We start from the raw sequence: 17,762 nt of genomic DNA, 5'->3' as shown, positions 1-17,762 counted from the left end.
TGTATCACTGATACACCTGCAGCTTAGATCATTGATGTAAACATTATGAAGAGGTTCACTGGTGATCTACTAACTACTGTAGGACTATATCATGGTAAAGTAGCCAATTAACACAAACAACACACAAAAAACACTATATATACAAAAGTATGTGGATTCGGCTATTTCAGCCACACCCATTGCTAACAGGTGTATCAAATCAAGCACACAGCCATGCAATCTCTACTGGCGAACACTGACAGTAGAATAGCCTTACTGAAGAGCTCAGTGACTTTCAACGTGGCACCGTCATAGGATGACACCTTTCCAACAAGTCAGTTCATCAAATTTCTGCCCTGCTAGAGCTGCCCAGATCAACTGTAAGTACTGTTATTTTGAAGTGGAAACGTCTAGGAGCAACAAAGGCTCAGCCGCGAAGTGGTAGGCCACACAAGCTCACAGGACCGGACTGTCTTCGGTTGCAACGAGTTCCAAACTGCCTCTGGAAGCAACTTCAGCACAATAACTGTTAGTCAGGTGCTTCATGAAATGGGTTTCCATGGCCGAGCAGCCGCACACAAGCCTAAGATCACCATGCGCCATGCCAATCGTCGGCTGGAGTGGTGTAAAGCTTGCTGCCATTGGACTCTGGAGCAGTCGAAACGCATTCTCTGGAGTGATGAATCAAGCTTCACCATCTGGAAGTCCGATGGACAAATCTGGGTTTGACGGATGCCAGGAGAAAACTACCTTCCCAAATGCATAGTGCCAACTGTAAAGTTTGATGGAGGAGGAATAATAGTTTGGGCTGTTTTTCATGGTTCGGGCTAGGCCCCTTAGTTCCAGTGAAGGGAAATCTTAATGCTACAGCATAAAATGACATTCTAGACAATTCTGTGCTTCGAACTTTGTGGCAACAGTTTGGGGAAGGCCCTTTCCTGTTTCAGCATGACAATGCCCCTGTGTACAAAGCGAGGTCCATATAGAAATTGTTTGTCAAGATCGGTGTGGAAGAACGTGACTGGCCTGTCTAGAACCCTGACCTCAACCCCATCAAATACCTTTGGGATGAATTGGAACACCGACTGCGAGCCAGGTCTAATTGCCCAACATCAGTGGCCGACCTCACAAATGCTCTTGTGGCTGAATGGAAGCAAGTCCACGCAGCAATGTTCCAACAACTAGTGGAAAGCCTTCCCAGAATAGTGGAGGCTGTTATAGCAGCAAAGGGGGGACCAACTCCATATTAATGGCCATGATTTTGGAATGAGATGTTCAACGAGCAATTGTCCACATACTTTTGGTCATGTAGTGTACAATAACACATAACTTTAGGGAAACGGAAAGGAGTATACCTGGTCAGTTGTCCAACTGAATGTATTCACCTGAAATGTGTCCTCCGCATTTAACCCAACCCCTCTGATTTGGTGGCATTTACCTGTATTTGGAGCAGTTCATAGATCATTATACGTAAGGGAATGATCGTTTCTTTTGAAAATAACTGACTCATCAGTAATCCATTCCATTCAAACGGTTATTTAAAACAATCTTACAATTACAATGGAGCAGCTGAGCACACAACATAATGGTATTCTGATTTAGCATTAGGCCTTCCCTTTGGAGGCAGGCACAGGGCGCAGACAGAGGCACCAGGGGAGGGCAGCAAAGCACTGCTGAACAATGACAACACTGTCTGAGACATGTTCTTGTTCCAGGGTGGCCCAAAACGAATGTGTGAGGTGACAGGTGAGTCACGTGTTTTTTTGTGTCACAGAATATCATATGAAACATCATTCGTAATCAGATTTGATTTGAATTAGACATTAATCTTAGTGTACCAAGACCAAGTTACACAAGACATGTAACGTGGTTTTCAGATGTCAGATGAAAATCGGCAAATATAACAAAGTAAATATCGTACATCTGCAATGGATATGGTTATGAAGCTACTGAGAATGGTTTGTTAGTTAATTGTTCTTTTTATATTCTTTTTAAATTCTTTTTATAAATTGTTGACATTTTGTGCCTTTGGTGTAGATTATTGTGTTGACATTTTAGTTTTGGTGATTAAGTGGTTTTCAGTGGTTAAAAGCAAGCTCCTGTGAGTCTGGGTTGTGCAATGCAAGTGGCGTGCTTAGGGCACCTGCATACCTTCTATGGCTCATCTCCCTTAGGCTATGGATTGTGAAAGCCCTTAGTTGCAGAAAACAATCTGATTGTGAAGACATCAGAAGCACGACTGTTGGCTTTGTTCTTAGTTCTTACACATAAACACTACACACGTACTACAGTTTAAGGTCAATGATATGCCTATAACACTGACTGGAGAAACATAGTCATCTAATATCTGCCATCTCTCTGACAGACCATGAGAGAACTTGTACCCCTAGGGATAGATTTCCAACCTGAGAAGACTCAACATCGCTAAGAACCAGAATTCAATACAGGAAAAAAGCCCCAAGAAGCCTGATGCTGATCGGAGGGGCACGACATAATGATTAATACTATTATGATCGTGCCTTACGTTCCCTCATTAAATACAAAAATAGCTAAGATTTGGAATAACTGTAACAATACATGAGAGGGTGTGATATAGTATATGGTGTGATATATATTGTATAGGCCAATCATATTGTATACAGTGCCTTGCAAATGTATTCACATTACAACCTGTAATTTAAATTGATTTTTATTTGGATTTCATGTAATGGACATACACAAAATAGTCCAAATTAGTGAAGTGAAATGAAAAAAATTACTTGTTTCAAAATTTTTTAAAACATTTCAAACTGAAAAGTGGAGTGTGCATATGTATTCACCCCCTTTGCTATGAAGCCCCTAAATAAGATCTGGTGCAACCAATTACCTTCTGTTAGGTTCTTATTTTTCAGAGTAAATAACTCACGGACACTAGAGAAGCTTTAAAATAACTGACTCATCAGTAATCCATTCCATTCAAAAGGTTATTTAAAACAATCTTACAATTACAATGGAGCAGCTGAGCACACAACATAACGGTATTCTGATTTAGCATTAGGCCTTCCCTTTGGAGGCAGGCACAGGGCGAAGACAGAGGCACCAGGGGAGGGCAGCAAAGCAGAATACTTCTCATAAGGGATTTCAAATAATTTCCGATGTTTTACTCAGAGCAAATCTGGCAATGGTTTTGTTCTGGCAAACATGACTATGGGAAAGGAAAGACACTGCTTCTGCTTGTTTAATTACCCTCCTCACTCTCTCAGCGCATTTCCTCTCCACCCCAATCTGGGGGCCCACAAATGTTCCCACACAAAATGACACTTAACAGCCTAATAAACTATAAACATCAGCTTTTATTAACGTAACTCTCAAAAATAAAGATATACAGTACCGGTAAAAAGTTTGGACACACCTACTCATTGAAGGGTTTTTCTTTATTTTTACTATTTTCTACATTGTAGAATAATAGTAAAGACATCAAAACTATGAAATAACACATTTGGAATCATGTAGTAACTAAAAAAGTGTTAAACAAATCAGAATCTATTTTATATTTGAGATTCTTGAAAGCAGCAAACCTTTGCCTTGATGACAGCTTTGTCCACTCTTGGCATTCTCTCAACCAGCTTCACCTGGAATGCATTTCTTACAGTCTTGAAGGAGTTCCCACATATGCTGAGCACTTGTTGGCTGCTTTTCCTTCACTCTGCGGTCCAACTCATCCCAAACCCTCTCAATTGGGTTGAGGTCTGGTGATTGTGGAGGCCAGGTCATCTGGTGCAGCACTCCAACACTCTCCTTCTTCGTCAAATAGCCCTTACACAGCCTGGAGGTGTGTTGGGCCATTGTCCTGTTGAAAAACAAATGAAAGTCCCACTAAGTTCAAACTACATGTGACGGCCTATTGCTGCAGAATGCTGTGGTAGCCATGCTGGTTAAGTGGGCCTTGAATTCTAAATAAATCACCGACAGTGTCACCAGCAAAGCACCACCACACCATCACACCTCCTCCTCAATGCATCACAGTGGGAACCACACATGCGGAGATCATCCATTCACCTACTCAGCGTTTCACAGATACGACAGTTGGAACCAAAAATCTAAAATTTGGACTCATCACAGATTTCCACCAGTCTAATGTCCATTGCTCTTGTTTCTTGGTCTAAGCAAGTCTCTTCTTCTTATTGGTGTCCTTTAGTAGTGGTTTCTTTTCAGCAATTTGACCATGAAGGTCTGATTCACGCAGTCTCTGAACAGTTGATGTTGAGCTGTGTCTGTTACTTGAACTCTGTGAGGTACTTTCTGAGGTGCAGTTAATTACCAATTTCTGAGTCTGGTAACTCTAATGAACGTATTCTTTGCAGCAGAGGTAACTCTGGGTCTTCCTTTCCATTGGCGGTCCTCTGAGAGCCAGTTTCATCATAGTGCTTGATGGTTTTTGCAACTGCACTTGAAGAAACTTTCAAAGTTCTTGAAATTTTCCGTATTGACTGACCTTCATGTCTTAAAGTAATGATGGACTGTCGTTTCTCTTTGCTTATTTGAGCTGTTCTTTCCATAATATGGACTTGGTCTTTTACCAAGTAGGGCTATATTCTGTATACCACCCCTACCTTGTCACAACACAACTGATTGGCTCAAACGCATTAAGAAGGAAAAAAATTCCACAAAAAAGACTGTGCAAAGCTGTCATAAAGGCAAAGGGTGGCTGCTTTCAAGAATCTCAAATATAAAATATATTTTGATATGTTTAACACTTTTTTTGCTTACTACATGTGTTATTTCATAGTTTTGATGTCTTTACTATTATTCTACATTGTAGAAAATGGTAAAAATAAAGAAAAACCCTTGAATGAGTAGGTGTGTCCAAACTTTTGGCTAGCACTGTATATATTTTAAAGTGTATGTTTCAGAACTATGAAATTCAATCATAACACAAATCATGCACTAATGCATTCTGCAGTCCTGCTACGGTGGGCAGAGAAAAATCCATGTAGAAAGGATGCTGCCAAGCAGTGGAATGTTGCTGATGCTATAAATCTCAGCTCAGAAGCACCCAATCGAGCCTAATTGTAGCCTGAATTTGCCATGGAACCACCAGGCCTACTGCAGGCATCCTGGCTGGCAGCCATTGTCTTTATCAAAGGCCCAAAGCCAACCACAGTTGCAACAGTTACAATTACAGCCAGTTTGAGTTCCTTTTTAGATGCTCTTCATAGAAACGAGTTACATGGATTTGCTAAATTAGGACAACAGTTAACTTTTAAATGTATTTCAGGAGACACTGGAATGCGTTGGTGGACAGCATAGCTATATTGGTTGTGTCAGTTCACATGCAATACAAAATGAAGGTAGCTACCAGAAATGATGAAATGACAAATGTTTATCATTTGATTTTGGAAGAAAATAATTATTTCTGTCTTCTGACAAATATATTTTGCAGATCTTAGGCTAATTGTGAAAACAAATCTGTTTTCTTCACTACTGCATCAGTTTCATCATTTCTCTGGGGTTATCTCTGGGTTAGCATCTTAGTCACTAACTGTTGACAGAAACTTGGGTCTTAGGGACTTATCCACGTCACAACATCAGCACAGAGTCATGGACATAGCTTGACAGAGAATATCATTAAGATATATCCTTTTAATATCAATTTCAATAGTCAAAGGAAAACACATCATACAGTATTATCATATTATATAAAAACGTCAATGAAATATTACATTTGATATGATCTTTTATGCATTTTGTCTCTCCCTTTGCTCTAACTAAACCCCTCCCTATTTCCATACTGCTGTTTGAGGCTTCCATGGATTTGGCGGAGTGAGTATGACTCATAATAACCAGTTAAAAGGCTTTCCCATTAACCAGGACTTGCTACTCTATGCAAACTAGCCCCACTTCAATCCTGTGTGGTTACTATTAGAAATGCATCTTCTGTTCTGTTGGACCTGTGTTCTGGTCTTGGTTCTGCCTGGTCCATGTTCTACAGCTCCTACATCTATTCCTGAAGAAGAGGTCACGGCACTCCTCACAGGACAGACCCAAGAGGACCTAAAGCTGGCCACAGTAAGTGTATAATTGAATGAGTTAAATTACAAAATTACAGACAAGGACTGCATGTTACATTGTTTACTGTACGTAAAAATGCACATTTTAAATAACATGTTCACGTTTGACTGCGGATGACTGCGGATGTGAAAAAACTATATCATCCACATGTATTGATCACATTTTTACAAATACTTTAGAACTTTGTTCTAAAGATGTATCTGTACCCATTGGATGCAGTGATCACAATATAGTGGCTATATCCCAGAAAGTAAAGGCTCCAAAAGCTAGTGTATAAAATTGTGTATAAGATTTTCCAATTATTGATAAACATGCACCTGTTAAGAAACTGACTGTTAGAACTGTTAAGGCTCCATGGATTGATGAGGAATTGAAAAACTTATGGTTGAAAGAGATGAGGGAATTGGAGTGGCTAAGGAGTCTGGCTGAACATCTGACTGGTTGACTTACTGCAAATTGAGAAATGATGTGACTAAACTCAAAAATAATAATAATCTGTATTATGAAGTCAAGATCAATGATATAAACAATGACAGAAAATAATTTTGTGCAGAAAGATAAATTCACCTCATTCTTTCATCAAATCAGATCATCGAATCAAATCACTTCAACTTAGATGGAAAGCTACTGAGGATGGTGACTGAATCTATAGCCAGTATTAGCCACTCCTATCTGTCATATCTTTAATCTGAGCCTACAGAAAAGTGTCAGGCCTGGAGGGAAGCTAAAGTCATTCCGCTACCCAAGAATGGTAAAGCTGCCTTCACTGGTTCTAATAGCTGACATATCAGTTTGCTGCCAGCTCTTAGCAAATTGTGTTTGACCAAATACAATGCTATTTCTATCTAAACAAATTAACAACAGCCTTTCACCATGCTTATAGAGAAGGGCACTCAACATGTACTACACTGACACAAATTACTTATTATTGGTTGAAATAAATTGATAATAAGAAGATTGTGGTAGCTGTACTGTTAGTTTTCAGTGCAACCTTTGATATTATTGACCATGACCTGTTGTTGAAAAAAACATGTGTTATGGCTTTTCAACCTCTTCCATATTGTAGATCTATCTATCTATCTATCTATCTATCTATCTATCTATCTATCTATCTATCTATCTATCTATCTATCTATCTATCTATCTATCTATCTATCTATCTATCTATCTATCTATCTATCTATCTATCATCTATCTATCTATCTATCTATCTATCTATCTATCATCTATCTAATAGAAGAGAGAGGGTGTTCTTTAATGGAAGCTTCTCTAATTTTGAACATGTAAAGTCTGGTGTTCTGCAGGGCAGCTCTCTTGGGCCTCTACTCTTTTCTATTTTTTACCAATGACCTGCCACTGGCATTAAACAAAGCCTGTGTGTCCATGTATACCAATAATTCAACCCTATACTTGTCAGCAACGACAGCTAGTGAAATCACTGCAACCCTAAACAAAGAGTTGCAGTCAGTTTTAGAATGGGTGGCCATTAATAAACTGGTCCTGAACAGCTCTAAAACTAAGAACAATGTATTTGGTACAAATCATTCCCTAAGTTCTAGACCTCAGCTGAATCTGGTAATGAATGGTGTGGCTGTTGAACAAGTTGAGGAGACTAAATTACTTGGTGTTACCTTAGATTGTAAACTGTCATGGTCAAAACATATTGATTCAATGGTTGTAAAGATTTCTGTCTAATGTGCTGGGGGTGTGTACATATTATGTAACACATAGTATCCTGTCTCACAGTTTTGATTCATGAACCTGCAAATATTTCCTAAATGTTATCCTTACAGGCAACCTAATATATTGGACTACATTCAACATGTTATAATTAGTAAGTAAAAGTCCTGCAGGCTCTTATCTTATCTTGATTATTGTCCAGTCATATGGTCAAGTGCTGCAAAGAGAGTTAATCTAGTTAATCTACAGCTGGCCCAGAAGAGAGCGGTACGTTTTGCTCTTCATTGTAGTGAGAGGGCTAATATCAATACCATGCATGCCAGTCTCTCTTGGCTAAGAATTGAGGAAAGATTGACTGCATTGCTTCTTGTTTTTATAAGAAACAATGTGTTGGAAATTCAAAATTGCTTGAATATTTTACTTACACAGCACTGACACACACACACTTATCCCATCAGACATGCCACCAGGGATCTGTTCACAGTATCCAGATCCAAAACAAATTCAAGGAAACATACAGTATTATACAGAACCATGATTGCATGGAACTCCCTTCCATCTCATATAGCAAGAGTGAACAGCAAACCTGGTTTCAAAAAAAGCAATACCTCAGGCACAACACCTCTCCCCCATGTGTCCTACTTTTTGTATGTACTGACATGTAACTGATATATGCACACACACACACACACACACACACACACACACACACACACACACACACACACACACACACACACACACACACACACACACACACATGTCAATGTTTTTAAATGTATGTAAATTGTAAAGTCTTTTGTCTGTAATGCATTTTTTGTTATGTGCCGGACTCCAGTAAGACTAGCTGTCACCATTGCCGTTGGCTAATGGTGATCCTAATAAAATCCCCCCCAAAATACTGTAACGGCACAGTGTGAGATATTGAGATCATCTTTTTTTATCCTTTTTTGTTGTCGTGGGTGGGAGGCGGAGCTAAACACAATTACCTCAGAATGTACATGCCCTCACAATCAAGCACAGTATATGTTCCAAGATTGGCAAGGCAAGGCTCCAAAATAAATCTGTTTTTAATTTAGAATGTAAATGTGATATGCACTGTGGGACCATTAAACTGCAGGATAATTGTGATTATTTCAAGGTTGCGTCTGAACAAACCCTATATTTATTTTATGGATTTGAGTAAACTATGCATTATTGCTTAACCACTGATGTAAAATGATGTTTGAGCATTAATGGTTCTGCTATGCCAAGTTTCACACAACAGTTGTGCTAGAGTATCAGAACTAGAAAGAATGGGGAAAATAATATGAACCCTTTGTCTCCAATTCCCTATAAAGTTTGTCCTTGGTACAGTGTTTCCACATGTCTAGTGTTTCCAACAAGAAGTTGTAACAAAGTGATTGAATCCTTACTCAGTCAGCATAATATTGATTTAAGATGTTACGTTATATGATAGTGAGACACTACAGAACTTTCATCTGTTCTCAGGAGTACCTCCGGCATTATTACAACCTGAAGAAAGAGCAACCTTTGGCTCGGATCAAGAGGTACCTGCCCTCGTTCACCTCCAAGGTGAAGGACATGCAAAGCTTCTTTGGCCTCAACACCACAGGCAGTCTGGACTCTGAGACCCTGGAGGTGATGAGTACCCCTCGCTGTGGGGTCTCTGATGTAGAGGACTACAGTCACAACAACCGAGTCAACCGCTGGAACAAGAACGTCATCACCTACAGGTAACAGTTAGGGGTTGGGTTAAATGCGGAAGACACATTTCAGTTGAATCCATTCAGTTGTACTACTGACTAGGTATCCCCCTTTCCCTATTCTTCTGAAATTAGATCCATGGCAACTGGAAGGCATGATATTATCACAGGATTTGTGTATTAGCTCACTGGAGGCTGTAGCAGGTAGACTAGTGGTTAAGAGCATTGGGCCAGTAACCAAAAGGTTGCTGGTTCAAGTCCCGAGCCAACTAGGTAAAACATCTGCAGAAGCTTGCCAATGTGCCTTTGAGCAAGGCACTTAACTCTAATTGCTCCTGTAAGTCGCTCTGGATAAGAGTGTCTGCTAAATTATTAAAATGTAATTGTTTGATCTTGCAGCATTGGCAGGTACACCAGTGATTTGCCTCACAGCACGGTGGACTCTCTGATCGAGTCGGCGCTCAGCGTCTGGGCCAGGGCCAGCACTCTGACCTTTGTCAGGTCACGCACACAGAGGGCCGACATCATGGTGGAGTTTGCTACCTTTGGTGGGTAACACCTATAGTGGTCTTTCTAGATAACACTTTACATTAAGGTATACTTTATAAAGGGTTTATATACTTTATTGACTATCTATAGATTTACAGATACTTTATGAATCAATAATAAACATTTAACTTGCTGTTTGATGCTCCTAATACTCAGCTCCAAAACAAGGGAGTAGCAAAAACAATTGCTTTGACTCTGACATTTTGTTGTGTGTTTTCTCTAACCTCTGGGACATAAAGAGCACGGTGATGCCTACCCGTTTGATGGGGCTAAGGGCACTTTGGCACATGCCTTTGGCCCTGGAGAGGGAATTGGAGGCGATGCCCACTTTGACGACGATGAAACTTGGACGGCAGGGTCAAAGGGTATCCATTTTTATTATATAGAATCATTCGAATTTTTTTTTAGATGTACTGATCAGTAGTTTATTTATTTTTTTAAACAAGAGAGAATGACCAAATAAACTGATTGTGCATGTTCCTGTTTGTGTGATTTCAGGGTTCAACCTGTATCTAGTGGCAGCCCATGAGTTTGGTCATTCTTTAGGCTTAAGGCACTCCCAAAACCCAGAGTCACTGATGTATCCTACATACAAATCCAGTCGCAGTTCACACAACCTGCTCTCCAAAGAGGACATTGCAATAATCAACTCACTTTACGGTAAGGAGGAGACCATTCAACAAATTCAAATTCTGAATGTAAGATAAGATCATACAGTAACGGCCCTTTGGCCCTTGTTAAAAGTAGTGCACTATAGTGCATAGTGTATACATAGGGGATAGCAATTTTGGACACAGACTAAATGTTTATTTTGGTGTGCCTTAGGTCCAAAAAACAGTCAGCCATATTACTACCACAGACATGGCTGGAATCCACTTTACAACCCCTGGTTCCTGGGTTCCCACTTCCCTCTGATGATGCAGAACAAATGTTCAGCTGACCTGTCCTTTGATGCTGTCTCCACCCTGGGGGATGCCACCTTCTTTTTCAAAGACAAGTATGTCCATCCACCCTGTTGAAATGCCAATAGTATTGATGAATGAAAAGCAAACAAATCTGGGGTTCCAAATGTCATGTTTTTCCCCCCTTCTGGAGGTATCTATGGATCAAGCACAACCAGCAATATGATATAAAAGAAGGTCCTATCAACAACTTCATGCCAAAGATTGAATCCAAAATTGATGCTGCCTTCTGGGTCCCTCGGCGATCCACTGCTTACCTGATTCATGGTACAGACATCTCCTACCATACTACCCCATCATGGTTAACAGTGTGTAACGAATGTATAGGACTAATTTTCTGAAAATAAAGTGAAGCCAGTTTGGAATGGGAACCCTAGTGCCCGTATCAGCTGAGATTGCACTAATTAGATGCTGGTATCAATCACGCCTACCTTATGTGGCGGTCTATTTCAGCTGACCGGTTCTGCTCAGACACCCTGCTGCCGCTTGCTGCTACTGCTAGTATGTGTTTCCTTCTTTTGCTCCCACCACCACCCCAGGCTCCACCTGTTAGGTTCTGTTTCCTGCTGGGGGATTGGTATAGTCTACCACGCTTCACTGCTTGTAAGTCCTTTTATATACTGACGCTTTGCTTGGGCAGTGAGCTACCCTGAAGGAGCAGAGCCTATATCGCCAAGACTTGCATTATTAATTATTGAATAAAAGGTTAAACATATTTCTACATGGTGTTTCCTTTCTAACTATGAGCCATCCTCTGTTTGTTCCAGAATCCATATACTGGACGGTGAAGGGTTCCATTGTGAAAGGCAAACCTAAGCCCATCAGCAACTTTGGCTTCCCACCATGGGTTCAGGAAATAGATGCAGCGGTACACATTGTCAAAACAGGACGCACGCTGTTCTTCATTCACGACATTTACTACAGGTGAGCCTGGCATTCTGAAACATCACTAGTGTACAGTCATTAGCCTACAGTACAAAATATCATTATAGCATATTGAATATATTGCAGAGAAACTGTATTGTGGACGTTGTTTTTTCAGTTATAATGAAAACCGAAGAGTTATGGATGCTGGATACCCACAGTACATCAGTGATGATTTCCAAGGGCTCAATACTATTATCGATGCAGCTGTCTACAAAGATGGTTAGCTACTGTTACATCACGACAACAAAGACCATGCCAGCTCAATTTGAACATTTCATTTTGTAAAACTCCTCCTAATTGTTCAATTTTTGTTCATCCTAGGCTTCATCTACTTCTTCGTTGGACCACAAGTGTACAAGTACGATTATACCCAGAAACAAGTTGTTGGAAATGAGAAAGCAAATACCTGGCTCGGATGCTAGTGAATTCATGGGAATTTAAACGTTTTTGTCCAAAATGCAATAAAGGTTATGCAAAGCTGTACAAAACTGTATGCATAATGATAGCATGTTGAATTTAGTCCAATGTATTAGGTTGCCTGTAAGGATAACATTTAGTAAATATGTGCAGGTTCATCAATAAACTGTGAGACAAGAATGTGTTACATAATACCAACATACTCCCAGCACATTAGACAGAAATGAATGGGTAAGTTTATATGGCTCATTTCATAAACATTGCCTCGATCATATATTTCAGTTCACACATCAGCAAGTGCGGTTGAGATTGAAATGAAGATATGAAACCAGTCAAAATGCAATTTGGACATTTGGAAAGATTAAATAGACGATTGATGTGCAAACGTGTAGCTAACGTGCAGGAAACAATATACAGTTGAAGTCGGAAGTTTACATATACCTTAGCCAAATACATTTAAACTCCATTTTTCACAATTCCTGAAATGTAATCCTGGGTAAAAATTCCTTGTCTTTGGTCAGTTAGGATCACCACTTAATTTTAAGAATGTGAAATGTCAAAATAATAGTAGAGAGAAGGATTTATTTCAGCTTTTATTTCTTTCATCACATTCCCAGGGGGTAAGAAGTTTACATACACTCAATAAGTTGGGTGAATTTTGTCCCATTCCTCCTGACAGAGCTGGTGTAACGGAGTAAGGTTTGTAGGCTTCCTTGCTTGCACACGCTTTTTCAGTTCTGCCCACAAATATTCTATAGGATTGAGGTTAGGGCTTTGTGACGGCCACTCCAATACCTTGACTTTGTTGTCCTTAAGCCATTTTGCCACAACTTTGGAAGTATGCTTGGGGTCATTGTCCATTTGGAAGACCCATTTGCGACCAAGCTTTAACTTCCTGACTAATGTCTTGAGATGTTGCTTCAATATATCCACATCATTTTCCCTCCTCATGATGCCATCTATTTTGTGAAGTGCACCAGTCCCTCCTGCAGCAAAGCACCCCCACAACATGATGCTTCACGGTTGGGATGGTGTTCTTCGGCTTGCAAGCCTCCCCCTTTTTCCTCCAAACATAATGATGATAATTATGGCCAAACAGTTCTATTTTTGTTTCATCCTACTAGAGGACATTTCTCCAAAAAGTACGATCTTTGTCCCCATGTGCAGTTGCAAACCGTAGCCCGGTTTTTTTATGGCGGTTTTGAAGCAGTGGCTTCTTCCTTGCTTAGCGGCCTTTCAGGTTATGTTGATATAGGACTCGTTTTACTGTGGATATAGATACTTTTGTGACTGTTTTCTCCAGCATCTTCACAAGGTCCTTTGCTGTTATTCTGAGATTGATTTGCACTAATCGCACCAAAGTCTCATTCCTGAGCAGTATGACAGCTGCGTGGTCCCATGGTGCTAATATTTGCATACTATTGTTTGTACAGATGAACGTGGTACCTTCATTTGTACGTGGTACCATGCGTTTGTAAATTGCTCCCAAGAATGAACCAGACTTGTGGTCTATAATTTTTTTCTGAGGTCTTGGCTGATTTCTTTTGATTTTCCCATGATGTCAAGCAAAGAGGCACTGAGTTTGAAGGTAGGCCTTGAAATATACCCACAGGGCCACCTCCAATTGACTCAAATTATGTCAATTAGCCTATCAGAAGCTTCTAAAGCCATGACATAATTTTCTGGAATTTTCCAAGCTGTTTAAAAACACAGTCAACTTAATGTATGTAAACTTCTGACCCGTTGGAATTGTGATACAGTGAAATAATCTGTCTGTAAACAATTGTTGAAAAAATTAAGTGTATGTAAACTTCCGACTTCAACTGTACTTGATAACCAAAGTAACAATCCCAGCATTGACAGAAAGGGCCATAAGACACCCTTTTAGTCCTGTTTCATACTCTTAAGACCTATATGTAGTTCAGGGCTTTCTATAGAGCCCTTACCACACACCTCATGGTAATAGTGGCAGCAACTGCAGAATTGAAGGCTTTGAAACCATGTGATTCACCACAGACCTTAAGTATGCTCCTATCTATAAAGCCATGAACTAAAATGTAAAGAGCTTGTTCGTTTAAAGATGGAGCGGCTGTGGCCCTGGATCCATGTGTTGTGTATTCTAGTCCTCACAGACCTGTGGACTTTACCCATCTCTAAGGAACAATGGCCAAGGCCTAAGAACATGGAACTGGCTGAGTTTTGTGTCTTCATCCACTCTTTTGAGAATCATCTGGAAAATAGTAAAAAAAACTGTATTGGAGTACATTGATTGTTTTGACTAATTCCTCAGGTATTGCAATTCTAGTTATTTTCTGTTTTTCAATGGTAAAAGTTGAGTATACTTACAGTAGGAGGTGCACTTTAGGACAACTAAAAGTTATGACTACTTTAGATCAAGCAAAAGCTGTTTTCTGGATAACTTAAAATGTTGCCTACTTTAGGACAAATAAGACGTATTTGTCCATATAAGAGAAGCAACCTGCTATCAGTGGGAATTTGGTTAGTAACCAGCTGGTTGATAAGGTACCTGAGGATGTTCTACCACATGAGCCACAGCAGTGGTCCCCTGCCCTGCAGTAAGAGGGCCACCTCCACCTCAGCCCTGGAGGAGAAGATCAGGGAGATGCAGGGTTTCTTTAGTCTGAAGAAGACTGGTAGACTGGATCTCCAGACCCTCTCTCTGTTGTGGAAAACTACAGCTTTTACCCTGACCAGTGGAAGAATCACACCTTCACCTACAGGTAGGCGCATGTTATTACCTGTTATCTGTTAGCGGTCACAATGTCTTCTTCTTTCTGCTGACAAGTGTCTTCTGTCTGTGTTGTCCATCTTGTTGTCCCATTTCTTTTTATTTCTTCCCCCTGCCCCACAGGAGGCCTTTTGCCTCAAGCCAGGCCGTCATTGTAAATATGGATTTGTTCTTAATTAACCTGACTAGTAAAATAAAGAAATAGATTTGATCTTTTGGCTTTTTCTCCACTGATATTCTAAATATCTGTCAGAATATAGATATACAGTGCCTTCAAAAAGTGTTCAGACCCCTTGACTTTTTCCACATTTTGTTAGGTTACAGCCTTGTTCTAAAATCGATTAAATTGTGTTTTTTTGCCCTCATCAATCTGTACACAATACCCCATAATGACAAAGCAAAAACCTATTTTTTTTTTTTTTAAATAAATTTTTGCTAATTTATAAATATATCACATTTGCATAAGTATTCAGACCCTTTACTCAGTGCTTTGTTGAAGCACCTTTGGCAGCAATTAGAGCCTTGAGTCTTCTTGGGTATGACGCTTTAAGCTTGGCACACCTGTATTTGGGGAGTTTCTCCCATTCTTCTCTGCAGATCCACTCAAGCTCTGTTAGGTTGGATGGCGAGCGTTGCTGCACAGCTATTTTCAGGTCTCTCCAGAGATGTTCGATCGGGTTCAAGTCCGGACTCTGGCTGGGCCACTCAAGGACATTCAGAGACTTGTCCTGAAGCCACTCCTGTTTTGTCTTGGCTGTGTGCTTAGGGTTGTTGTCTTGTTGGAAAGGGGAACCTTCGCCCCAGCCTGAGGTCCTGAGCGCTCTGGAGCAGGTTTTCATCATGGATCTCTGTACTTTCCTCAGTTCATCTTTGCCTTGATTCTGACTAGTCTCCCAGTCCTTGCAGATGAAAAATGCTGCCACCACCATGCTTCACCATAGGGATGGTGCCAGGTTTCCTCCAGACGTGACACTTGTCATTCAGGCCAAAGAGTTCAATCTTGGTTTCATCAGACCAGAGAATTTTGTTTCTCATGGTCTGAGAGTCTTTAGGTGCCTTTGGGCAAACTCAGAGCGGGCTGTCATGTGCCTTTTACAGAGGAGTGGCTTCCGTTTGGCCACTCTACCATAAAGGCCTGATTGGTGGAGTGCTTCAGAGATGGTTGTCCTTCTGGAAGTTTCTCCCATCTCCACAGAGGAACTCTAGAGCTCTGTCAGAGTGATCATCGGGTTCTTGGTCAACTCCCTCACCAAGGCCCTTCTTCCCTGATTGCTAAGTTTGGCCGGGCGGCCAGCTCTAGGAAGAGTCTTGGTGGTTCCAAACTTCTTCCATTGAAGAATGATGGAGGCCACTGTGTTCTTGGGGACTTTAAATGCTGTAGAACTGTTTTGGTACCCTTCCCCAGATCTGTGCCTCGATGCAATCCTGCTGACAATTCCTTCGACTTCATGGCTTGGTTTTTGCTCTGACATGCACTTTCAACTGTGGGAACTTATATAGACAGGTGTGTGCTTTTCCAAATCATGTCCAATCAATTTAATTTACCACATCTCAAGGATGGTAAATGGAAACAGGATGCACCTGAGCTCAATGTCGAGTCTCATAGCAAAGGGTCTGAATACTTATATAAAAAAGCAATTTCAGTTTTTAATTGTAATAAATGTGGAAAACGTTCTAAAAACCTGTTTTCGCTTTGTCATTATGGGGTATTGTGTGTAGATTGCTGAGGATTTTTTATTTATTTAATACATTTTAGAATAAGGCTGTAACGTAACAAAATGTGGAAAAAGTCAAGGGGTCTGAATACTTTCCGAAGGCACTGCCACTTCCCAAAACAGACTTTCATATGTTTTAACTGTAGGGAATTACACTGAGTGTACAAAACATTAGGAACATGACATAGACTGACCAGGTGAATCCAGGTGAAAGCTATGATCCCTTATTGATGTCACTTGTTAAATCCACTTCAATCAGTGTAGATGGATGGGAGGAAACAGGTTAAAGAAGGATTTTTAAACCTTGAGACAATTGAGACATGGATTGTGTATGTGTGCCATTCAGAGGGTGAATGGGCAAGACTAAAGATTTAAGTGCCTTTGAACGGGGTATGGTAGTATGTGCCAGGCACACCAGTTTGAGTGTGTCAAGAACTGCAACGCTTCTGGATATTTCACGCTCAACAGTTTCCTGTGTGTATCAGGAATGGTCCACCACCCAAAGGACATCCAGTCAACTTGACACAACTGTGGGAAGCGTTGGAGTCAACATGGGCCAGCATCCCTGTGGAATTCTTTCAACACCATGTAGAGTCCACGCCCCAATGAATTGAGGCTGTTCTGAGGGCAAAGGGGGTGCAACTCAATATTAGGAATCTGTTCCTAATGTTTTGTACATTCAGTGTATAAGAGGAACTACATAATCCACAAAATTAACTATGTTATCGTAACTTCACAGTTTTGTTTCGTCACTGAATCGCAACATTCAATACCTGCCAATAGATTTCAAGCTCACTGGATATAACTAGTCATGTTTCGTTCAGGTTGCTTCATGCTTTTCTGTGTTGTCTGTGTGCCAATGACCAGCAGGATTGCTCAGTACACCCCTGACCTTACAAGGGAAGTGGTGGATACCTCATTCCGTTTGGCCCTGAAAATCTGGAGTGACGAGGCCCCACTGAAATTCATCAATGTAAACCACGACAAGGCAGACATTATCCTCTCCTTCGCAAGAAAGAGTATTCTG

At 40.5% G+C, this 17,762-nt stretch overlaps 1 protein-coding gene across 1 annotated transcript; it reads left to right on the top strand.

Annotated features, from left to right (window-relative positions):
• The first annotated feature begins 5,835 nt into the window (after positions 1-5,835).
• mmp20b (matrix metallopeptidase 20b (enamelysin)) lies at positions 5,836-12,451 on the top strand. Its single transcript, XM_029715552.1, has 10 exons — positions 5,836-6,027; positions 9,202-9,446; positions 9,816-9,964; positions 10,205-10,330; positions 10,464-10,625; positions 10,791-10,962; positions 11,061-11,194; positions 11,695-11,851; positions 11,970-12,073; positions 12,176-12,451. The coding sequence occupies exons 1-10, from the start codon at positions 5,887-5,889 to the stop codon at positions 12,274-12,276; spliced, it is 1,491 nt and encodes a 496-aa protein (XP_029571412.1). The 5' UTR covers positions 5,836-5,886; the 3' UTR covers positions 12,277-12,451.
• Positions 12,452-17,762: the final 5,311 nt, after the last annotated feature.

The sequence above is a fragment of the Salmo trutta genome, chromosome 26 (assembly GCF_901001165.1).
Source record: "Salmo trutta chromosome 26, fSalTru1.1, whole genome shotgun sequence".
NCBI lineage: Eukaryota > Metazoa > Chordata > Actinopteri > Salmoniformes > Salmonidae > Salmo > Salmo trutta.
Note: the sequence above shows the minus strand (reverse complement) of the source record. Positions and strands in the feature narration are given on the sequence as shown.